This window comes from Amblyomma mixtum, chromosome 9 (assembly GCF_055824585.1).
Source record: "Amblyomma mixtum isolate Tamu chromosome 9, ASM5582458v1, whole genome shotgun sequence".
Classification (NCBI taxonomy): Eukaryota; Metazoa; Arthropoda; class Arachnida; order Ixodida; family Ixodidae; genus Amblyomma; species Amblyomma mixtum.
This window is the reverse complement of record NC_143020.1, coordinates 41734112-41760318: the sequence shown is the minus strand read 5'-3', so window position 1 is coordinate 41760318 and position 26207 is coordinate 41734112. Positions and strand designations below refer to the sequence as shown.

The window sequence follows — 26207 nt, the reverse complement described above, 5'->3', positions numbered from 1 at the left end:
CCTCTAGATTAGCGCTTTTTTCGGTACGCAATTCGCCGACATGGCCCATTTAAATCTTATTATTTTGCGCCATCTACAGGTGTGAATCATACAACACTATTGTCTTCAAATCTCCGATTATGACCTGAAAAGCCAAACGCCAATTTAGCTATTCCGAATGTTTGTAGCCGAAGCTACACTACTACAGCTGGGACGCATTTCGTCGTAACCTTGAAACGACCTTGAGACAAATCAGGGCTAGTGTTGCTATGCACATTTAGTGGACTATCTTAGTGGACTACCTTTGACCTTGAACTTTGTCCTTCAAGTCTAACCTTATCTTTGACCTTGACATTTGAGACTTGACCTGTACCATTGACGTTTGACCTTCAACTTTGGTCTCAAACTTTGACATTGAATTTCGACCTTGCAAGCTGTCGGCACCGGCAGTAATACCTTAAGCGCAAAGAAGAAGACTTAACTGTACAGATGAACCAAAAGTTTGGAGCCGCCGCGGTGGCTCAGCGGCTATGGTGCTCGGCTGCTGACCCAAAAGACGCGGGTTCGATCCCGGCCGCGGCGGCTAGAATTTCTTTGGAGGAGAAATTCTAGAGGCCCGTGTACTGTGCAATGTCAGTGCACGTTAAAGAACCCCAGGTGGGCGAAATTTCCGGAGCCCTCCACTACGGCGTCTCTCATGGCCTTAGTCGCTTTGGGACGTAAAACCCCATAAACTAAACTAAACTAAAGTTTGGATTTCATCTAGCCTCGGTTCCTAAAATACAGACTACGCAGTGTGCGACCACATTTAACTTGGTCTAACTACTGCGTGTCCAAGATCGAAACGGTGGCTAACTACTATTTTGCTGACCATCAATCAGTGTTTGACTGCGTCAAGCCAATTGATCAATGAAGAGGAATAAGCAGCTGTGAAGTTGCGGGGAGAATATACCAACAATTGACGTACCAAATATAAACCATGTTTAATCATGCTTAGGTAGCTTTCGCTACGTGTAACTCGGTTCGGCAGAGATTAACCACTGCCTAACTTTTTTTTACTGTCATACTTGTTCTGTGTTTACGTTTCGTTCCATTGTGTACTGTCCTGGTCGAACGCGTGACTACAAACACTAGCAGTTCTCTCCACTCCGTGAATATCGCGCGCCTCTTCTTGGCAATCCTCACTGAAAATAAGGCACGTGACTGAATATTTAGTGCTGACGTCATCATACGTACGCAGGGCCTGGCTTGGATTGAACACTATCAAGGTTATCTTGTTCCGTTTGTTTTACGTTGCAGGAATGAAGGTTGTAAAGCTAGTGCTGCGGACCGAAGAAAAAAACTTTGAGATCACTGCGCGGCGAGCATTGAAGCAATGCGTGAAAAAAACGTCCGCATACTATGTCGACGTCCGTAGCTGTTCCGACGCCCATGTACTATATCGACGTCCATGGCTACTTTGACGTCTGAGTGTATTTTTCGCGTTTCTTCGCGTTCAATTAATTAACTAAGCCTCTTCAACCAACTTCTTCCTACGGCAACCTTTAATCACACACTATCTGTCACAAGCACACTTTCACACATTTATTTTCAGAGAACGACGTGATCGTGCGGACAAAATTACGGGCACTTTTTGCGGACAGGACATATCCATAAAATGCTCTCGCATTAATAAGTGCAAAAAACAGAGCGAGGATGAGTGTTATGTCGATACTGAAATAGAACACCCGGTAGGTGGTGATCATGACAAGTTTGAGACTGTTTTACTTTCTGTACACTTTGCAAAAAACTTGCTGCAGCAGCAAAAGAAAACAAAAACACGACGTTCCGGCATCCTGACCGGCTCGCAGGGAGGGCTCAATGCGACTAAATATATGGCAGTGCTTCTCATTCAAGCATTTAGTGCGTTTTCTGTTATAGGTCATAACTTCAAAGTTGAAGCACTGTTCTCGGGCACTGAGCCTAATTTTTGCATTCAGCAGCCGGGTAGTCGAATCACCTACTAAAAGGGAATGTCGAGACTGCTAAGTCCGGAAATGTCAGTTTAAAATTTCGTCTTTCCATACCAGGTAATATGACAAACAAATCTAATTCTTCTCTTTTTCTTGAACATTACAGAAATATTAGCTAAACAGATGTTTGGTCGCTCTTCTATACTATGTTCACATTACTACTACTTTTTTTGTGAAGATGTTACTCCTCCCCTCCCCCCTTTTTTATCTTATGTCATTTCCTCGCCACCTGTGGTATATAAAATATATATTTTATGGGCGCCAGGGTCAAGAAAAATGCATGGAAATGAGGCAACCACTATTCCAAACGGTCCCGACTCAATACTCAATCTGATTTTTGATGGCTCACATTCTAGTTTGTCGAATTGTCATTTCATGCCAATCGTTATATACATATGTTAGTGTTGGTCTATATGCAGTATGCTTTATCATTTCTCTATCTTTTCTCAGATCAACATAACAGAGTCCCCTTTCCTCTTACCCCAGCGCTATTGCAAAGGCTCCATCCGCTAAATTCTTTTGCGAGAAGACCACGCTCACGGTTTCAGTGTCCATTCGCCGCGATAATGATCGCAATTTCTCAAAATGCCGAGGCATACGACGATTACGTCTGAATGCGTACAATGCAGCAGCCTAAGCACAGGCGGGATGCAATGCTTCGGTTTCCTATCAACGGTTGAAGACTGTGCATATCATTGCCCCTTCAAAGCGACTTTGCGTCTTTTGCGGACAGTGATCCACCCACTGACTCTTCCGTCTAGGGTGGTTTTTACTCGATGCGTCACCGCCACGTGACGGTATTAATGATAGCCCTTTTTACTTCCTAATAGGAGAGTAATTATAACTAATATAACCACACTTCATCGAAACAAAGCTGGGCACCTTTGTGCGCCTTCCACAATAGAAGAAAATTCGTCCTGGCCGATTGGTTAAACCTTTTAATCATCGCCACACATATTCCGAGAGTAAGTTACCAGGCTCACTGAATTGCTTGCTGGGCGAGGCTGAATCTATTAACAACTTGAATGCGAAGCATGTTAAGCGAAATTGAGCCCGGGTCTAGACTAATTTTTCCTCAACTGTGAAGACTTGATAAATCCTCACAGATTTGCTTTGTAACTGCTCGGCACCGTTTAAGTGAAGTTTAATTCATTGGTTTCTTTGTAACCACTACGGTCAACTGGGCGAGTTGCTGTGGGTTCATGCTTAAGCAGCGCAGAAAAGAGGAGAAAAGCGAGCCGGGAGACGACACGAGCGCCAACAACTGCTTCTATTATTTTGGTAAACGCAGAATACACGGGGCAACCAAAAAAAAAACAGAACAAAGACTAAAACCTAAAATGCACACTGCTCATGCACATCACAGTCGAGTCATGACATCTTTTTCAACGAAATTAGACGACTATCTTTCATAGTAGACGGCACTCCCCTAGCACACAGTTGCCAAGAGAACCTAACTCCTTATCTGCTAAACTGATAGATGGTGAAGCAACCATCTACTTTCTTCGTGATCATTTAGGCCTCCACCAGCTGACTGCAAATTTTTTTCTTCCGTGTAACCTTTGTTCGGCAACACCCCCCCCCCCCCCCCGCCCGAGTTAATTTAATAAATGTTCTAGTTCTTGCGTTGGAATAGAAACAACTCAGGTAGCTCGCAGGGAGAAATTTGAAAAACACACACCATGCACTTGCCACATAGCGCTAAACAGACACGGACACAGGGAGACACACAGGACGGGCGCTAACTTACAACTGAAGTTTAGTGCATGAAATCAGCCCATATAAGCCCTTTCTTAACAAACAAGAGGAAATAAAAACCTTTGAAATAAGGAACCACTAAAACAGCGTTATCGTCGAATGCCATTTACGGATTAGCAGACATGAAAAGCATTTTTTTGTCAGATAGAAACACTCAGGCAGCACTGACACACGTATCTTCTTTTTGCGAATGTATATTAAACGCCTCTATAATTTTCCTAGTAAGCTTATCTTTGTAGCAATCAATGAAAACAGAGCCTTTGAAATCCGGGTAACAGTCAGGACACTTCTTTGTTTTTCCATCTATTTCTTTCGCGTTGATACGCCAGCAAGATGCCCTTTGACACCATTCCTGACATCATAGTTGTGTTCTCGCAACCTATCCTTGAGGCATCTGCCTCTCTGGCCTATAAACTTCGGTTGCAAGTTAGCGGCCGTCCCTGTGTGTCGCCCTGTGTCCGTCTCTTTTAGCGCTATGTGCCAAGTGAACCGTCACCAGCTCGGCCAAGCTTCGACTCTCGCACACTCTTCGTCTTCGGGAACGTTTAGGCCTGTCGTGGCAACTTGGCAGCGCAAACAGACGAACACAAATAGGACAAGATGGTCACGGAGGAGACGCTGCATGCGTTCATCTCTTCGCTGTTTGGTCAGGGGACTTATAGCCAACTCGACAAGCGCTATCTATTCCATCGGAGGCTTTGCGTAGAGAGTGTCTCACATGTATATTTTATATTTCTGGCGCGGAGTGAGAAAACGTGCTGAACGCTTGCCTGTCGCGCCTCCCAGACGAAGTGGGCCACAGTGTCGTGGAGGCCGTCCATGGCCTCCAGCAGCGTCGCGCGGGCCACTTGAGCCGTCCTACGCCTCAGCACGTCCTCGACGACCCGCAGGCAGGCCTGGACCTGAGGCTGCGGGGGCTCCCGGTACGTCTTTCTCACCAGGGGCGCAGCCTGCGTCAGCGAGAATCAATGGCAAGGCAGTTCCTCCTGACGGACAAACACAGCGCTCATGACGACACCAAGGAGGGACGCAGGAAGGAGGAGGTATACGCTCACATAACAAAATGGGGAATAATCGCAACCAAGAGCAAAAAGTACGGGGCATTTAAAACTAAAATGCTCTGAATGTGTAAGCTTTTGTTTCATCATGGGCTACTAGTTAACTACAATTGTTTGCTAGCTAGTATTAGTAAGTAGTATTAATGTCTGAAAGGTCATTCCTGTGAAGGCATTTCAGTCAAAGGCCTCAGGGTGAAGGCGTCTAGGAACGACATGACTACATGCGCGGACATATGAAGCGTCGCTTCAACCAAGACACCACGTCACTTTCGGTTTACCTAAAGTCACTCCCGGTCTATGACGGCCAGGGCTGGGCAAGATACTTCAAAATAGTATCTTCGATACGATACTCGATACCTTTGAAAATTGTATCTCCGATACCGATACAAGATACAGAACCGAAATCGATTTTCGATACATATACTCGATACTGTATCGTCGATACTTCGATGCATCACTAAAATATCAAGTATAATACAGGTTATATTACGACTAACGAAGTTTACATAGGGGCATATACACTGACATACTTAGATACGTATAATTTTATCTACGAATCGGAACGCCGCCTACAGATAGAAAGCGGACAGGAGATAATGGTGGCTGGTCAGCAGGGGCGTATAAGATTTTGGAGCAGTACCCCAAAAGTCACAGCTGCGCCTTATCCAACAGACACCGTCGTATTATGCCCTGGGCGTCCTTGCTTAGTTAACTTTGAACTTTAATCCCGCGCCAGGCTTGTTTACGTGATAGTCAGCTTTGACTCAAGTGCAACTCGTACTTAACTGCCAGCAAGTTGTGTCTGCATGAAAAGAATAGCGACCTCATCAGGCTAAAACAAAATTTCAAGCAACGTAATTTGACGTAATTTTATCGTTTCTTTTTTCGCTTAGCCGAAATGTCCAGCGCCTAGTTTCATCCCGTAAGTGACAGTTAAAATAAGAAATATTAATGCGTTAAAAACAGTAAAGCTATGAAAGTTTACATACTTTAAGGTGACGCTTGAAATTCGAAGTCGAGGAGTAGGCACCGCTGATTGCTGTTTTACAAAATGAGCACATGGCCTTGACTTTGTCCTCATCAGATGACGTGACAGTGAAATATTTTCCATCCAAGATGGCACACCAAAGTTCGTCAGCCATAGCTGCTGCTTATCCGCGCGTAACGCGGCGAGGGCTACTGGCGTATACCGCAAACTAGGAACACGTGTGAGCAGTCGCACTGAAATGGGACGGCGGACAGTCGGACGGCGCAGAAACGCCGATACAGAAGTGGTAGCTTGGGAGTTGGCTAAAAAGCAGCGAAGGGGCTGCCGCCCGTCTTGTACTATCGCCTGACCGAGGGCTTTTGCAGCTTTTTTTTTGTATCGAGTATCGTAAAATACACAATACACTAAAAATGTATTTTCGATACCGATACTCCGATACTATAGTTTTCAGCACGCGATACCTAATACCGATACACAAAATGTATCGAAAGATAGTATCGAAGATACATGTATCTTCGATACTGCCCATGACTGATGAAGGCACTCGCGGTCTCACTTCAGGTCTGATGACGCCGCTTCAAGGCTTTCACTTTTGGTCTGATGACGCTACTTTCTGTTTCACTTTTTAATCCGATGACGCCAGTTCCGGTTCGATTGCAGCCACTTCTGGCTTCGACACCACTATGAATTTTGGGGCTGGGTTCGAAAGTCACTTCAGAATAAATTTTTTTTTTCCTGATGATGCAAGCACTGTCGATGACGTCATCAGGTTGTGGGCGTTCAGTCTGTTCCATGTGGACGGTGAGTCAACTCAACGCCGGGTTTTGACTTATGAGCGACATAAGGTTTTCGCCTTAGTAAGCGTTCACGCACACAAGCTCTGCGTTGCGTTGGTGGGGAACAAACCTCCCCTCTAGCCTGCACTCAAAGAGAGCCGCAGCAAATCGAAGGAGCCGAGCCATTCCCACAGGCCGCTGAGGCCTGAGGACAACAACCCTTCTGGAAGCTGTGACATACCCTTCAAATCGACCTTGATCAAATATCACTCCAAACAAAGCCTTCCATCCCGGTAGCAGGATCTCCATCGCTATCGGAACACATGCAAGACAGCGCTGGTAGAATTTCCTGCTGTAAGCGCACATATAAGACACCCCGAGTGGCCGCCTGATTGGACCCAACTTAAAAACCTATATTCCCCAGCTAGGGATCAATGGAATACAGACTATTCAACAAGCTGGAGAGCATGTTCTCGCATAGTTCGTTTAATCCTGCAAATATGCAAAATAAACTGTACAGTCGGGTAATCAAGCCTCCTGTTGTGGCTAGTCCGGCACCAACACGTCGAGCCGGAACCTGCAGACCTGAACTAGTGAAGCGTTCGAAAGGCTACCCGCCTCTAAAAATGTGCTTGTATGCTCGCGATAGCGAGTGCGCAAGGCTTGTTATGTCTGTATTGCAATACTGTTCACTGCGTTGCGCTTCCCTAATGCTCCTTAGAATTCTATCCCTCAGCCTCCACTTAGAAAATTTATTTACCAAAGAGTACAGAAGACATAACCTCCTGTTTCTTGCGTACCTCTGGTCTCCTCTGTGTCTAGGCTTGTATATTTGTCTAGCGTCTATACAAGGCGTTTCACCTAAGACTTTACAATTCTTTTAAAAGAGGCATTTTGGCTAGATAGGCTTTTTGAAGTAATATGCATACCAATGTTCAGAATTTCGAAAAAACGGTTACCCCAGGGGCTATGGTCCAACCAATTTTGTTTACACCACGCCAAATTACATGCTCCTTCGAGAAGCTTGCCGGCAAAGCCACCACTCTAGTGTACGTAGCTCGCTGAAATCACCATAATTTGTTGGGCCACAGTGCCGACAGTAACCGCGTTTTCGGAATTCTAAAAATTGGTATTTTTATTACTTAAGTAGGGCTACATGCCTCTCAGTAATTAAGGAGCCTAAAAGTAATATTCAATTATTCAAACTATTCATTATTAGTTAACCCTGCAGACGTACATGCTTGTTAACATTCTGAATCGTGTATTCTGATGTACTACATCGCTGAATATGCCATGCCGAAAAAGGCCTAACTCAAAAAGCCTATTTTTTTTAAATGTGCAACGCCTTTCGCCAAGCATCCTGTATGTTCGCTAGTCCTGCCCATGCGTGCCAAAGAGTTCCTCTAAAAATGTGTGTCTTGCTTTTGCGTGTTTGTCTTGGAGGAGGAAAGGGGATGTTTTAAAATCTTCACTCTGGTAATCCGCCATCATTAACTACACTCCTCGAATTCCCCTGAAGTTAAGGTAAAGCGCTCAAAGAACTCACTGACTTCCAGTCCTTGTCCGTCGCAAAGTGGGACGCCGATCGTATTCCTGCAACACAGTTCTCCGGAACAAGAGGGTTTAAATCCGGTGCCAATGAAAGCATTGCAACGTAAGCCCTATAGTGCGGAGCGCACAGCCCGCAGCTGACATGACCGGAAAGTGCAGCATGTTATCTACAATTCTACTGTTCACTAGGAAAAATGCTTGCGGGACAAACGGCTCCACGCAGGCGGCCCGCTTGTGCATGGATGCCACTAGACGGCGCCAATGAAGCTGTCCCTAGTGCTGCGGCGCGGCGGCCTATATGGCTACTGTGGCTTTTCGGCAAGCAATGATTGTCGATGTCGAAAGAATCAGTGCTGCTATCTCAACACTTCCTCCTCTCACGTGTATTTATTCATTATTTGCAAACTTGTGGCAGAGAGTAAGCAGGTAGGTCAGTTTAAGGCGCAACATCGCGCTACGCATGTTCAACCATGTATCCCATCGCTAGCAGGGAATAGAAGAAAGTGCATTAGCTTTTTCATTTCAGTGAGAACTGAACTATTCAATGCGCTGTGCTAAGAAAGTACAAGATGTCCACAGTACGACGGCAATGCATGGCTGATATTGTGAAACCTGCGTCTACGTCCAACAACGCCGTCACGGAAGCAAGTAAACATTATTCATGGGCACTTAGACAACGCAATGACGCGCATGTTCATCTAACTGCAGATATTGTCACGTAGTGGTGACTGCAGTCCGGAGAGCAGGAAGACAGCGAAAATATGGCTTCTAAACAAAACTCTTAATTCGGGTTGACTTGCGCCTGCAAAGAACGGAATGAGGCGGCGGCGGCGAAGCAACATGCTTGTTCGGCGGTTGTATAACAGAATACCAGCCGATCTCGGCCGCGCTTAATTTAAAACTGATAGCAAACTTTCGAGATAACGCGCCCAAAATTACTAGAACATCCTGGAAGAGCGTAGAAGCGTGGCCGCCTCGATGCGATCAATGGAAATAAATCTCGTCTCGTCTTCCAAGACAAACAAAGCAATAAAGCGGTTTGCCGGTAGCTTTGAAGAATGAACAAACAAGCACTACAAATATATTTTTTATTTGTTTATTACAAATACCTCAAGGGCCCTCGGATGAGGGCTTTACATGAGGGGTAATATGACCGCGGCAGTAAGACCGTTTCGACAACTTCCAGGCCAAATTTGTTGATTCAAATTGACGCATAAATGTATAGATCTTTAAACAATGCTCTCTTCGGATTCTTTAAGGTAAAAGTTGTGCCTCTTGATACAAGGAGACTGCCTTCCCCAAATGTAGGGTATCAGTTGAAATTAGGCATTACTGCGAAAGCAGTCCTAGCGTAAAGGTACAGAAGTTAGAACTATGCGAGTGGGCTTAAAATTTCATCAACAATTTAACAAAAGCTAGTCACATTTTTCTTCCAGTATCTTGAGCGAAACTTCGCTGCCACTACTGATAAAAAGTGATATCTAAAATCCAAGCCTTCTGAGGATTCAAAGAAGTGATACCAATCAGGAAGCATCAGGATTATCTTTTACCAATAGCTTGCTGGTTTCAGTTTCCAGCGAGCGGGAGGTTGCGTTTCACGCATCTTGTGTCTCCACCGTGTCTTGTGTGCTCAACGTCTTCTGAAATTCTATTGTTCGCTTTGGTTCAGTCTGGGCGAGAATCCTTTCATTGTTTATCTTCGAAGCAAACCAAGCACGGGGGCGACGTTATTATATTTTGCGTTGGGACGCGAAAATAAACAGGAAAAAGTTAAAAAAAAAGTTGACAGCCAGCGGCACCTTGCGGTAGAGCAGCGTAACGAACAAACAGGAGAGTTCCAATGGTTATTCAGGATGGCGCTAGAGTCGCACGGGTTCTAGGGACCTCTATACAAGTAGGCTCCCAACGCTTTCGATACTGGCCCTAGAACTGTACTAGAAAACCGCATGGGGTGCTTCTGCCTTTATGTGATACAAACAGATTGATGAATGGGGAGGTCGAAAGAGCAGAAGGCCACCGCGGTGGAAACAAAATGACCAAATTGGCAATCTCTGAGTCCACACAAAAGGAGACTAGTTTCGTTTCGTGTCACCAGGTGACACTGCTGTCTCATTATTTCTACATTTACTCCACAGGCTCCCTACGGAAGCGTGAGTTTTGTGGATTGGTCGGGAATAGGTTAGTTGGAACTTCATTTTTACAATAGGTTTTGAATGGCTGGGAAGTACTTAAGTAACGCAAACAGCAGCTGTTAAATGCAGCCCGACAACGCAGGATTTATTCAGGAACACTATTTAAAGCAAAAAGAAAAAAATGCATGTACCATTAGAGTGGTGATAAAATGAATAACAACGAAGAAAAGCCAAATATCACTTGTCACGCCAAGTGTCACGGAGAAATGTCATTTGAGATAGTTAGTCTCTTTTTTTTCGGTGCACTTGGATAAAACCTGAGTTGCTGGTTGTCGCTTAACTATTTCTATTTGTCTTCGTTGTTTCTGTAATCCTAAGTAACGTAAGATTTTCAGGTTTTTGTTCTCTCGCGCTGCTCGAGACTTTATGACACAAGTTCCATCATAGTGCTCGAAAGCGCACATACATGGCGGACAAGCCAATGCCTCCACACAGTTTTCTCGGTTTAGCACTTGTCTGCTGCCAGAAGACCACTAATTTAATCACGAGATTTCCTAGAGATTCGGGGACAGGAGAGTCCGCGAGAGATCAAAACTGCCTAAATATTTCACATTATTCATATCTTTTGTTATTTGATATATTTTTCACACAGTATTTGCTAGAGAAGTAACGAATTTCGCTTTGTGAGAACACACATACGAGGGGGTACCCAAAAGAAACCGGACTAAATTTTTTGGTCGGCAAAGCTTCTGTGGTACCGCGTTTTGCCACTAGGAGCGCATAGAACGAACATTCCAGAGTCAGTAAGCCGAGTGCCGTCGTTGAAGGAGGTCAGACTAGTTTAGGGAAAGTTTTAGAGTGACGACTGTTTTGTGGGAATGTCGTTTTTGCAATGGCTGATTTTCGTGAACAGCGTGCGCCGGTGAAATTCTGATTTTTGCTCGGAAAAAGTTGAATGGAAACGCTTGAAATATTAACAAAGACGTACAAGGACGATGCTATGGGGACAACTCAAGTGTTCCTGAATCGAATCCTGAATCACAGCAACAATCATGCCAATGAAAAACTTCAAATTCACCTCGCCTCAAGAAAGCTTCAGGTGAAACCAAACCTCAAAACAATGCTGATTTCTCTTTTCGACGTGAGAGGAGTCGTCCATTGAGAATTTGTTCCGCAGGGTCAGACAGTTAGCCAGGCTTTGTACTTGGATGTTTTGAAAAGATTGGGCAACAGTGTGCGGTGGAAGCGGCCAGATTTGTGGCGGTCCGGTGACTGGTTGTTCCATCATGGCAATGCCCCTCCTCACACAGCCCTGTCTCTAAGGCAATTTTAGACCAAAAATGGCATGACCCCTATTCCTCAACCCTCATACTCTCCCGACCTTGCCCCGTGCTACTTTCTTTCTTTCTTAGAATGAAAAAATAGGTGAATGGAAAGCGTTTCGCTGATGTTGCTGAGGTGAAGAAAAAAACAACGGAGGCCCTGTCAAGCATCACAAAAGATGAATTTAAACAATGTTTCGAAAAATGGAATGAAAGATTCGACAAGCGTATCATTGCAAGTGGGGAATACTTTGAAGGAGATTGAAGGTTTCTGCTTAAAATGGAAACAAATAAGTTCAAACAAAAATAAGTCCGGTTTTTTTGGGTACCCCCTCGTATATCCCGAGCGAAATATTACGATCGTGATCCTGTCGACAGGTGGCGTCTTTTAGCGCAGCGCAATTTAACTTTGCAATGACGTACGAATCAAGACAGACTAGTCATGATGAATATATTTTGCGTAACAAAAATAAAGGAGAGAAATGGTATGTCAGGCTTAGTTTACGCCGTTCTGGAGAAGTTACTGCTGTCTAGAGGAAATTTCGAAATCTCCACAAATCTGATGTGAAGATACCTTAAAAACCCTTCTCTGGGCACTCTGAGGCGTAACGCTTTAATAGTTGCAGAATAGGTAAGCATCTGTACAATAAAAGTCCCTACCGATTGTAATTTTCCTATAAGGATGCGAAAAATAAGAAGCCACTCCCAAGTCTGACATTTTGGATTATAGTACACTTCTTAAAAAAAATTTTAAAAAATCCCAGGATTTCTTCCAGGACGAGCGTGGAACGCGGATGTTTGAGCTTTAGCTGTGGTCTGACAGCAGAAAAAACGGTCGCCGCTCTACGGTACCCTCGTAGCCATCCTAGTCTGGCAGTGGGTTTCGAACCCACCTACCGCATCCTAGTCGGACGTCCAAGCTACCACTTTCTTTTCGCCTCGCCTCTCCCATTTTTCCCTAGCTCCGCTCCCCAGCTCCCCATAAAGTACAGAGGACATTTCCTTCTTTCCAATTTTGCCACCTCCCAGCCGAGGTAGTTGGGTGTTCCTGCGGGCGCAGACGACGGCGCGAAGCTTAGGAACGAGAAAATCAGAGCTAACGCTCTGAAAGAAGCATTCTTCTCTAAAAATTTCTGTATCAAGTCTTTAGAAACAGATGAAAAAGAATACGAGAGAAAATGCAGCGTAATATTAACTCCACCAACGTTACCAGCAATCTCAAATGTAGCTTCTCTAGCATCATCAAACGCGCCCAATTGAAGGTCGAAAAGCAGCAAATACGCCATCCGGTCCTATTTACTTTCCCTAAATTGCAAGACTGAGAACTTTCAAGAAAAAAATTTTTAAACTAATGGTGATCTGTGATCGAAACAACATCAGGTAGCGCAGCTATCGCTGGGCGCGATAGCTGCTTCCTCTGGGTGTCACAACGCTCATGCAAACCATGCTTGGCAGTACAGTCGGGAGTAAAAAAACATTCGCACAATGACGTCACCGGACGGCAAAAATCGCACTGTGCGGCTGACGCGGCGCCATGCTTTGCGAACACAGCTGGCACTTTTGTTATTGGCGTATTCGTAACTGCAGCGCCGAGCGTTGATATCTGGCGCTCCGGTGGCACGTCACTACTAGTGCTAATCTTATTTTTACTCGCGAGTGTACATCAGGGATGCATTGAATTTACATGGGGCCCTCGTCGCGTTGGCACAGCGCCAATAATTACATATTTTAGTGCAAATGCACCACTTCACGAGGTGACAGTTTGTGTGAAGCTCGACCTTGGGGGTGACCTTATTGAAAGCATAAATAATAAATTAAATAAACATTGCCGCGACCGGGATTAGAACCCGCAACAGCGCAGATCAGCTTCGCTGGCCACTGCACGAGAGCAATGTGCTATCGCCGCAGCTGTTCACGCCTCGTGTTAAACTGCAACACACTGTCGCCGTGTGCATTGCACATTGTCTTCCTGTTCAACTAATACTGCTATCAGACTAATAAACATATTCTCGTGCGCTGTGCATTGCATAATGTTGTCTCCATCAACTAATACTACTATCGAACTGATGTACACAATCTCGTGCTGTGTATTGCACCCCATTGACTTCATCGAGATCTATTAATATCAAACTAATAACGTTGCAAGACGTCCCGATCACCCAGCAAGGAAACCATGAGACAAAAAGGCAAAACACCTGCTTTCGCACGTCTACTGTATTTAACTGCGTTAATAGTCTACCATTTTATTTACTGCAGTTTCTGCACGTGCCACCTTAGCCGCGGCAAATAATATCGACGTAGTAGTGAAGTCATAATCAGCATGAATCTGACCAACTCAGGCTTATTAACCAGCCCCGAAGAAATAAGTGCTCAACTCAGGTATGTTTTCAAAGACGCCGAACAAATATATCTTCCTTCGTTTCTCGTACTCCCCATAGTCGCTTTTATTCAAAAGGAAATGAGTGGCACACCAAGAAAGTTTTTACTGTTGATAAGGCGGAAGGGGTGTGTAGGAAGTCTTGAAATTCATATTCTATCTTTCTAAATGACTATAGCAGCAGTTTCATGAGCGAAAACTTAAACGAGCTAGAAATCCATCCAGCGTCATGCAACGAAAAAGAGTCTTTTTCCTCTTTGAGACGTACTATTTTTCTAAATAATGTCCGTGATGAGGCTGTACTGCTGTCAAAGGCCGATAATTCTAAATCGAATATGACAAAGTTTGTTCTAATCAAGCAGCCTCCGAATTATGAGGAACCTGGCAGGTACCCCTAATGTTCACTTGACTAAAGTGTCGCTTCGAATAAACCGGGAGTTCGAAATAAGTGAGTTCGAAAAAACAAGACTCCACTGATCTAACAAGAAGCATGAAACGTCGAATCATGAGTACTCGCCTCATTCCCCATGAATGGTGCGAAGTAGAGCAGCTTCCACAGTAGCTGGTACAAGGCCAGGTGTCCGTATCCCTTGGAGCGCACAATCCGCTCCAGGTGGCAACGCGCCGAGAGCTCCACCCGGCGGCATGCTTGTTGGATCCAGTGTTTGGGGAAGGCAGAGGATGCATTGGTCTCGCGCAAGTGGAGGCGGCTCTCCAGGTTAAGATTGGGGGCTACACTGCAAGAACGTCATTCCGCAGTGACCCGCGAGTAACTCAGTAAGTGCAGTACAGTTCAACCTCATTATAACGCAGCTGGGGTGCGGCGATCACTTCGTTATAGCCGTAGTTTCTTTATAGCACGTCTTCACCGAGCCTTTTAAGGAATCGTCATTCCTCCCTTAGATCGATTATTTCGTTACAAAGTGTTTCGTTGTGACAAGGTTCGACTGTATTTGCCGTTTAAGACCGGAAATACGGTGAGCTAGCCCTCATGGGTGTCTGATTTCATTGTAAAAAACTTAAGGGCGCGTTGCTCTGCTGAGTGCTTAGCTCATATATTCTCATCACTATTTTCATAACCATGATCAACAACCAACTACCGTATTTTCCGGTGTATAAGACGCACCCTTGTATAAGACGCACCTGCCATATATGCAGGCTGTTATTAGAAAAGTTGGCATATAAGACGCACCCGTGTATAAGACGCACCCCAATTTACCCAGTTAGGCTAGTGAGGCTTAGTTAAACATGCTTGCGTGACATCGTGAAATGCACCGTACCTGTGAGTTCTTAAGCAACGCAAAGTGATCGATAAGGCAACACTCATGCCATACGCGCCCACGTTCTAGCAAAAAAAAAAACGAAAGAACTCTCCTTATGTCTATAACAACATTTTATTTTCACTTAAAACCTTCAAAGTCTTCATCTTCGGATGCGCTATCAAAAAGTTTGCGCCTTTCTGGAGGCAATGCAGCTGAAACATTCTCTTGGCACAATGCACGTACTACATACACAGAGCAAACAAAGTTGCAAAGGGAGACTAAAAAAAAATGCCGGCTTGTCTTGACAATGGCGAAAAGCGCGATTGTCGCCATCTTTTTGGCATTTCACATTACTTTTGCTTGGGGCCTCCGAAACGGCCGCGTGTTTATGATCCCGGAAGTCATCATCCCCGCCGTTTCATGATAAAGTTCACCAAAAAAATTGCGCATGGCGGTCCCCGTATTATAGCCGTGTTACAACCGCGTTATTGGTAGCGATAATTTTCCGGTGAAAAAAGCTTCAACATGAACCTGAGTAATTTCCGAACTCACAAAAAGAAGCCGAAAAATTCGCATATAAGACGCACCCTTGTATAGGACGCACCAGCAAGATTTTTGAAAAAAAGCCGCGTCTTGTACACCGGAAAATACGGTACTGTCTACTGCAGCAGGAAGACCTCTCCCACTGGTGTCCACTTAACTATTTTCTGCGCCAGCTGCGGCTACCATATCCAGCAAACTTCCTTATCCACCGAGATGACTCCCATATCGCCATCGGCCTCCCTTCAGAACCGACTGCAGCACCCTGAGAGACAATCGGTTATCTACTGATCGAATTATATCCGCTCCCGTGTCCATTTCCGCTTGTTATCATCCGAGATGCTGTAACCAAGTATTTATTCCCCAACCTCCTCTACTGGCTGCATCGCGCGAAAATAGATTCGCTTTTGAAAGCATGCAGGCAAAGCAACCCCTCTAGTGCACGTAATGAGCCAAAAAAGTAAAATTTTGCCGAGAAACCGCGCCGAGGGTAAATCGCATATTAGAAAATCTAGAACTGATACAGCCATTACCAACGACTGCCTACAAATCTCGAATTACAACGACTCGCCTAACACTGCTAGGTAAAAAGTAAAATATTAAGAATTAGTTAGCCGGCTTACTATTTAATACGAATCACCGGTTTTCTGGAGACCGCAAATACTGGTAATACTTTGTGGCAAAAGTCATAGTTTTACCCCAAAAAACCTATTTTTGAAAATTTTTTTTAAAGTATTCGCTGAAACACCCGCTAGAATCATCCGTTCCTAACCACTTATTTCAAATAACTGTCCCTGGTCATGATCGGGCTTGAGCCTGTTAGAATGTGTTTAACGCGTTAGGGGTGCGTCGTAAGCAAAATACGGGCACCTTGAGTTTGGATCAGATGTTTTAAAACATGTAATTCATTCGACCAGTTACGATGCAGCCCGTTCACCAATAAGGTATATGACTTAGAAAAAAACAAAAACAACAAACGCTCGAACACTAACATTTTTTCGGTGCTCATTCTTTTTCCTTCTTTCATTCGTACTTGTGCTAATAAGCACACAAACCAGCCGTTCTCGCCTCTCACAGCATGGAAATGAAAACTGCGGTTCTGTGACCGTGAACAGCTAACCGTCAGTTCTGTGACGGTAACAAAACCGTCAACAAAACCATGACAATCTAATCGCAAAACCAGATTTAGTGATGTATCAGACAATCAAGGAGGATATTTGGTGACTATAGATCAGCGCCAAAAACTTGATCCTGCGACAGAACGCATTTTAAGAGAGGATGATGAGTGCTGGGGTCGTGATTATGGCTGACCATTTGGTATTCTGGATGGAAAAATTGGCAGCGGCTTAACTCTGCTATGACAAGATATACGTTGCGTAAGGTGAGGGTGAGGTGTCCACATCTCGGTGGACACCTTAACCACAGGGAAAGCGCACAACTACCTCTTGGAACAGTGGACACCTCCACCGCGCTTTAAGCTAAGTGGTGGTAGTGACAGGTGTGCGCTGCGTGCGTTGGCTTTGACAGCGTTGTGCCAGAAACGCGGCGCTGAAGCCATAGGCCGTCTGCTACCCTATGCCAGGTCTATGACGTCATGGTTGTGGAATGCGCAGCTGGCTGGTCTCCCCCGCACAGCAGCGGCGGCGCCTCCGGCGCACCAGCTGCGCAGCTGTGACGTCACTCGCTCCTCGCGCATGCGCAGCTTGGCTCATCCACACTGACGCGAAATTGCTCATCCACGCCCAGTGTAGCGCACGCTACAAAAGTGCAAATATCTGTCACCTCTGCACGAACGCCGAGAAGTTGTCCACGCTGGCATTGGGGTGCTCCCGGAAGAAGCCCTCCGAAAAGCGGAGGGGGGCGTCCGGAAGAGACTGAGGACACGGCCCGTCGTCTCTTCTTCCCCGGCAGGCGCTGCTGGAAAACGGCATTTCGTTCACTCGCCCATGAAACAGCCCGTGTTTTTTGTCCGCGTCACAAGTGCTCAAGACTTTCTAACACAAGGTCTCCGCAAAATGAACCGCAAACAAAACAACTGAAGCGGGAACAATAAACCACAAAGCAAATCCAGCATTCTTGAATATCACTTTAAAATGTGAGGCACGTTTTTACAGATATTTTAGATAGATACTTTTGTAAAAATATTGATGGAAATTAGTATGCGCAGCAAAGTCTTGCTTTTAACGTTTTGCCCTGTGCTTACACCAAGTAGTCAAGACTTTCATAGAAAAGCAATGCGGTGTGTGTTTGACAACAAATTGCAAAAGACGTCAAAGAGCAGAACGGTGGGTCTAAAAATTAACATGCAGAAAAAAAAGTAATGTTCTAAAGTCTATAAAGGGAACAGCAGTTCGCAATTAGTAGCAAGGGGCTGGAAGTAGTAAGGGAATATGCATACTTAGGGCAGCTAGTGACCGCTGATCCGGATCATGAGAGGGAAATAACTAGAAGGATAAGAATGGAGTGGAGCGCATATGGCAGGTTCTCTCAGATGATGAATGCAATTTACCAATATCCCTCAAATGAAAAGTGCACAACAGCTGCATCATACCGCTACTGACCTGTGGGACAGAAACGTGGAGGTTAACAAAGAGGATTCAGCTAAAGTTAAAGACGAAGTGGCGAGCTATGGAAAGAAAAATTATGTGTAACGTTGAGAGTTAGGAAGCGGGCGAAGTGGGTGACTGAACAAACGTGAGCAAGAAATGGGCTTGGGCAGGGCATGTAATGCCAAGGCAAGATAAGCGTTGGTCCTTAAGGGTATCGTAGTGGATTCTAAGAGACGGCAAGCCTAGCATGGAGCGGCAGAAAGTTAGGTATGCGGATGAAATTAAAAAGTTTGCGGGAATACGGTGGCCGCAGCTGCCAAATGACAGGGTTAATTGGAGAGACATGGGAGAAGACTTTGCGCTGAAGTGGGCGTAGTCAGGCTGATGATGATGATGATGATGATGACATCAGAATACAGCTGAGACATGCTATCGAGACTCCTTGTTAACAATATTAAATTGTTACCTTTCCGACTACTGCTGTTAGACTCCTTTGAGGAGCGAGTAACCTATCGTAAGTAATATCCGTATCAGTGTTTAGAATTTCGAAAACGTCGTTACCCCTCGGCGCTGTGGCTTAAAAACATTTGGCTATATCGTGCCAAAATACATGCGCTTTCGAGAAGCTTGCAGGCAAAGCAACCTCTCCAGTGGGCTTAACTCGTCCAAATAGCCAAAATTTGTTGGGCCGAGGGCATAGGGTCACCTTGTTATGGAAATTTTACAAACTTATGTGAATATTACTCACGGTGGCCTACACGCCTGTTATCAAATAAGAAGCCTAAGAGTAATTATTGAAAGTTCAATTACTCAAATTAATTAACCATCCTGCGAGTAAACGTTATAGTATTCTGATGCACAACACCACGGACGATGATATGCCTGGAAAAAGCGCTCTTCCAACTCAGAAAGCTAATTTTTAATATCGTGTAAATTCTTACGTGAACACACTGTATAAGCTACCACGAAAATGTAGAGTCTAGTTACAAATATAAGCACAGAAGCAAAACTTCGAAGTTAGTTTGGGTACCTCTGCTGATTCCTCCCGTCAATTCGCGAACACAGTACAGGTAGTTAAGGTAAGCCGGTCAACGTAGACATATAAGCTAAAAACTCTAAGTTTGTGCAAGCTGAACACTCTTCATTCACCTCGTTGTCATTCAGAATATTATTCATGTGAGCCCATACTATAATTACCACTTGACCTATGGTAAACTATGGGCTTTTTGACGTCTCGAAGTAACACACAAGCTATGAGGGATGCCGTAATGAAGCGTTCCGTATTGGTTTAAACCACTTGATGTTCCTCAACGTTCGCTGTCATCGCTGAGCTCAAGAGCGTTTTAAGATTTCGCCACGATCGAAATACGGCCGCCGCGGCCATGATCTAACTGGCAACGTTGAAATCAGCAACCTAAAACCAGACCGACAAGACCATAACGGCCACTAGTCGGCCTTGGACGCCCCACACTCCAGCTGAAGTGTGCATTGTGTCGTGCGCGTGTGCTTGTATTCTACTTTAACTAGATCATTACGTGCGTCCGACTTGTATATATGTTAATATGTAAATAGATTTTTGTACAGTGTACCTCGCGCCCCTATCCTTTTCTAACTACCCTCTCACCTCTTCAATTTCATTTCTACGCCCTGCCTGCTTTCTCATTTCATCTCATTTCAGCTATTGCCATTTAACCTGGGGTGCAACAACAGCAGGCAATCTTCAGAAACTACACTTGTTACAGAAAAAATTTCTAAGAATTGTTGAAAATGTTTCGCATACCTACCATACGGCCGCACTTTTCTTAAAGTATAACTTACTTCCAATTACTAAGCTTTATGACTATCGCCTGAGCAAGTGTGTGAAAAACGAGGTGTTGAATAATATTTCTTTTCTATCCAAATTAGCTGGTTTAGAAAAACTAGATGCAATGTACAACACAAGAAATATAGCACAATGGAACGTAAAAACATACATAACTTTCTATGGTAATCAAACATTAGAAAATAAACTACCACGACTTCTTAACAAACTCGCACAAAACGATATTGATCTCCAAAACACAACACGCCACAAACTGTTCGAGTATTTTTTACACTACACCTAACCTTTTTTTTCTGTGATTTGTTTACCTAATTCTTTCTTTCACCATCATTGTAAGTTTTCTTTCCAGCCAGGACAATGCTGTTGATTTTATGCTGACTACTGTAACCTGATAACAGCTCTGCTATATGTATTTTTTCCTTTGTTATCTGTATTTCCTGTATTTTCTTTTTTTTTCGTGTGTGTGAAAAAAAATAAAAAAAAAACAAACCACTGCATTGCTGTCAAAGTGGGGGCCCGTGGCCTTGTCAAGCTGTCAAACGGCAGCTTTTACTACGGGTCCCCGCCATCATCTGTACCATGGTGGCAAAATAAAATTTGAATTTGAATTTGAATTTGAATTTGAATTTGCTATCCTTTTGTTTCCGCTGCCCCAGCTCAGGTGCTTCCCGTTGCGATGGCAGATGCCTCGGCTAGCAAAGATCTTTTCCTTGCCTTTATTATTATTTTATTTATTAAACTCCTACTACCACTAAAACTACTACTAGTACTACTACTACTAGTACTACAAGTACTACTAATACTACTGCTACTACTACTACTACTACTACTAGTACTACAAGTACCACTAATACTAATTCTACTACTACTACTGCTACTACTACTAATACTACTGCTACTGCTACTACTCCTACTACTACTACTACTACTACTGCTGCTACTACTACTACTACTACTACTACTACTACTACTACTACTACTACTACTACTACTACTACTACTACTACTACTACTACTACTACTACTACTACTACTCGGCCTTTTGGAGATGGCGTTCTATAAAACTGACCACCTCTTGCAGCAGGTTCTAGGTGAACTTAAAGGTCGACCATCCCGTAACGGCTACGGTGCATCACCGCTGCCACCACTTCGCACAGGAAGACAGAATAAAAGCCTCTGCCAGCCTTATAATTTGTCGAGGCCTCAGCCGTTAATGCGACCTTTCTCCAAGATGGAGGCAATGTGTACCGCGTGAGCCACTCTTAAGCACGGACCGTGTGGCGTCGTCCTTGGTGACAACGGTCGCACCCTCCAAGCACTGCTCCAAGAGAACCACGCGATCGTTGTCCGGATCTCGAGTGGTGGAGCCTTTCGCCGGGTCACTTCCGCTTCCGGGCGCAGCTCTGCCCCCTCGCCTTCCCGTCATCCTGGCTGCGACTGCGCTCATCAGGCGGGCGACGCCGTCCTCGTACACAGAATGGCTCCGGGCTCCGCACACGTGACCGTGGAAGTCGTCGCACGGATCGGGGGGGCTCTGGCCGTGAATGTGGCCTGGGCCACTGTCTCCTCCGCCCCGTCCCCCGTAATGGAGGTAGGCCTTGAGCCAGAGGCATCCCGAGCTGTTGCACAGGCGTTGACGGTGGCGCCCCTCGGCGGAGTTCATGCCAGGGTGCGTTAACTCGTCCTGGGTTGTGCATTGGGCAGAAGAGCTACTTATTTCCTTTTATCTCTGATATTTATGAAATTTCTCTGGTATACTCTTTACAAGACTATGAGAACTGCAGGTCAAGTACAGAGCTCGTAGTTTTTCAGCGCAACGGCACACGACCAAAGAACAGAAACAGGAAGAGAAGGACGAACACAGCGGTGTGTTCGTCCTTCTTCTTTTCCTGTTTTTTTTTTCTTTGGCCGTGTGCCGTTTCGCTGGAAAGCTTAAATCAAGAATAGCAACTAGCCCAAGAACTAACCCTACTGTACAAAGACTTTTCTTTCCCTTCGTTCTGTGTGTACACTGTAGGACGGTCAAATGGCTCTTCTAACCTCTGCGCACAGTCGGCATCAAAGGCACGGGATTTATTTCACTTTTTTAACGCATGCTAACCGCAAGAAAGGCCTAAAACTATAAAGTGGTGTCCATGCACATATGTTGGGATAAATACCAGACAACTTGTTCGCAAACACCAGTGAGATAAATGGGATACCAGTCCGTAATCTTCCACAGCGCCAGCTGTTATAGTTCTGTCGGCGTTAGCGTCTGCGTTGGCGTCGTAAACGTACCACCAGTCCACACTGATTAGTCAGCTCTAAGTGGTTCAGTGAAGTCACGTATGACGTCACCTCAACGCGCCACGCTGGCTTGTCTCTTTGCAGCGAATTCCTGCATGGAGCCACGGTAACTCTCGATGGCAGCCTACCAGGCTGAGTGGCTCAGCGCGCTGATGTCAGGAGTAACAATATTGGCGTCACGCGCCCCTGCCAGAGAAGACAAGTACTAATTGCGCGTAAATGTTATTGTGTTCACCGCTGTCTACAGATATCGCTGAATCTCGTGTTAGACTGTGGCATGGTGCACTGTGGTAACCATCCTGAGAGTTTCAGCCGACTATTCATTCTGATATAGAAGTGCAAATTTCTGCTGCACTATCTGCGAATTCCGTTTCTGTTTTCCTGTCAGACTTTGTGATACATGTCATCTACTGCCTTAAAGGGCAACTGAAGTGGTTTTAGAATTTTATGAGTTTAAAAGGGCCGAATGTGTGAAAGATGCCTGTAAGGCTGGCGAAATCATTTTGCGCTACCATTTGAAATAGTGGCGTAATCGAGCAATAAAGTGGCGCGTCGGCGCTCGGGCTTCTCTGCAGGGCACAGCCACGGGCAGAGGCTCCGATGATGAGGTCACGTACGACGGCGTTGCGTTTCCAGCGGAGAAACTGTTTTTTCATGGAAGAAAAACAATGCCACCGAAGATGAACCTCACGAAGCATCGTTTGGCGGCATCGGATAACGCACAGCAGCTTACAGGCGAAGGCAACGGACATCTTAAAGTTTGCGATAATGACGTCACTACAAGTTTCCACGTATTGTCCAACGCTGTGAGGAGAAGCCTGAACATCATCGCGATTTGAACGTATGATTATTTCACCGTTTTAAATACTAGGGCAAAAATACTTTGCATGTCCTACTGAAACGTTCCATATGAGCCGCTTGTATGGAATTATAGGAATATGGAGTCCATGAGATAAAGAAAAATATCATCCTCAACACCCTCACTTCGCCCACTGGAGGGCAAAGACCTCTCCTATGTCTCTCCATTAACCTTGTCCTTTGCCAGCTGCGGCAACGTGTCCACGCAAAAAAATGTGAAAATCGATATCCTGTATGTACAGAGTCCATAAGCATTGCACATAATTACCATAGGGACATCCACACAGTGTACATGATGTCATATGGGTTCCATAAGCTTATATACGTGCTTACCATATTGTCACGTGGTATTGACGGCAGTCCAGCGGTCAGGAATACAGCAACTTGCAAACGATGATCTTTTTATTTGGGCTGGCTTGCACCCGCAAAAGAACTGAATCACTCGGCGGCGCCGTAAGCAACAAGCGTGCGCGTCAGTCGTCGAACTACGAATGCCTGCCGCTCGGGGCATCTCTCAATTTAAAGCCACCAAGGAAACTTCCAAATAGCAGGTCAAGGTCACCTACAGTAATCTAGAAAAACGTAGATGCAGCTCTTCATGGCTGTGATCAATCGAGATTAGTCCTGTCGCTTCTCGCGTCACAAACAAAAATGAAAAACCCCTTTCCTGCGGCCTTGAGCGCGAACGAGCGGACACTAAAATGATACGTGGCAATATGGTTCATACGAACCGCATATGCTCCACACCAAATCCATACAACCTGTACGGAATCGTATGGAATTATGGGACTCTTCATATGGAGATTTTCAGTAGGGTTCTTTACCTAGAAGCTTCATAGATTCGAATTCTCAAAGAACCATTTCAGCTTCCCTGTAGCAAGTGCCGGCACGCTCAGGTGTAATTTATGACGAGCTGATAAATATTTTCTATTGGTGTTATCGCTGTCGTTGTTATCGCACAACCATCATCTCACCAGGAAGAGGACAGAGCCGTCGGCGTCCTCGAGGCCCGACCCGAAGAGGCGCGCATCTTCTTCTTCCCCTTTCTTGCGGACGGTCTTGCGGATCACCTTGGGCTCGGCCGTCAGCCACAGGTAGAGCAGGATGAGGTCGATGATGAGCAGCAAGATGATCACCACTGTTCCGACGCGCACTATCATCCGCTTGCGCTCGCGTTCCGCGAGGCGATCCGAGCCCGCAGTTACGCTGGACGAAGACATCTGGGACATCTCCGGATTCTCCGACATCGACATCTGCTTGGCGAAAGACCATCGTCGTCATTATCATAATTTATGTCTTTGAAAACCCCCCCTACAGCGATTACTTTAGGGTCTGTTCAAGAGACAGCGTGATAACCAAAATGCAGTGAAAAAAAATCGAGGGGACGCTCAGGCTCCGCCTAAAGGGTATAAAGCGATAGCTTAAGTACGTCAATGCCCATATATGCAACATTGGTCATCCTCCACTTCATCTACTCGACATTGCTACATCAGCGGGAATTCTCAGCACTGCAGGCAGCGGTTAGGCGATGGGCCTGCTGCGACAGGTGCTGCTATTGGTGGGGCTTGGGCGACCCATGTTGCTGCTGCCGGGCTTCTCGCGATCACTCATTAATTAAACTGCCACGGTGGTCAGTCTTCCTTACGGTTTTTCTTACAGTGCATAGGAGCTGTCGCGCAAACACACGACACAAGTGGTCAGTTTGCTCACAATTCATTGGGCAGGTTGTGATGACACCACAAAGTCACGTGACCTAGGTTCCTTCTCCGAGGATTACTCGTTCACAACGCCGACGACGACACCAGATTTTCGGCTCAACGGGAGCTTTAACGCTGTCGCCTTAACTGGTAGGCAGGTGAAATTCGAAGCAAGACTGCAGACTACAGTTTTTTATGGGGGCTTAACGTCCCAAAGAAACTAAGGGTATGAGGTACGCCGTAGTGAAGGGCTCCGGAAATTTCGACCACCTTGGCTTGTTTAACGTGCACTGACATCGCACAAAACACAAAACACAGGCCTCTAGAATTTTGCTTTCATCGAAATTGGACCGCCGCGGCCGGAATTGAACCTGCGTCTTTCGGGTAAGCAGCCGAGCACTATAACCACTGAACCACCGCGGCGGCGCAGTGAGCAGACTACAGACCGTCGGGATAAATATAAATTATTATCTTAAAAATAGTGACGATTCGTTTTTCTCGCAGACCGTCTGCGATGGCTGAGCCTCTACGGCAATCGACTAATAAGCCCGGCGACACACCTAACCCTCGCCGCAGCCGCATTTCGATACAGGCGGAATGGCAAGGCGTCCGTATTATTTAGATGTCCATGAATTTCGAAACATCCGCGAAACAATTCATCTCAACCCTCTACTACGGCGCCCCCAGAACCCACGTAGAGCTTTGAAGTGGCAATCGCCACATAGAACACCATACAACGGCTAAGCCCCTCCGTATTTTCAGGTGCAAACCAGTGTCGGAAGGTGACGGCCCGATTAGCTTGAAGTGCAGCGCCCAAAATGTTGCGCGCTATTCGATCTACCGTGAAGTTTCTGTACACTGCGGTTTCATATACAGTCCATTTTCAAGGCGGAGTAAATGCATCGGAGCAGTTGCCTGACAAATTACCAAGGAGTACCTCACCTGTGACATTTGGCTCGGATCCCCCATGGTGGCTTGGTGGAACTGATATCTGTCGTTGCCGAAAAATGGGCAGCGTAGCAATCAGCGCAGCTTCTTGGGTGGTTGGCGAATTCTCGACGCTAAGAGGTTCCGAGAGCAGGTTAACTCGGCCGGCCAGCAGGAACCTGATCCTTCTTCCTCTTCAACTTCCGCTTGCATCCCGCGTGACATCCAAAAGTGAGCTTCCTCCTTTTCACCTAAAATAACTTTTTTTAACTACTTGGAGGGGGCGTCTCTACTGGAAGACAACACCAGCTTC

The 26207-nt window shown here is 45.5% G+C and overlaps 1 protein-coding gene across 1 annotated transcript; it reads right to left on the bottom strand.

The window, feature by feature from the left end:
• Nucleotides 1-73: 73 nt before the first annotated feature.
• Nucleotides 74-24517, bottom strand: LOC149328843 (uncharacterized). The gene is made up of 6 exons (XM_089559109.1): nucleotides 24245-24517; nucleotides 21401-21810; nucleotides 17538-17669; nucleotides 14471-14690; nucleotides 4520-4699; nucleotides 74-124 (listed from the first exon to the last, which is right to left on the bottom strand). The coding sequence occupies exons 1-6, from the start codon at nucleotides 24515-24517 to the stop codon at nucleotides 74-76; spliced, it is 1266 nt and encodes a 421-aa protein (XP_089415235.1).
• Nucleotides 24518-26207: the final 1690 nt, after the last annotated feature.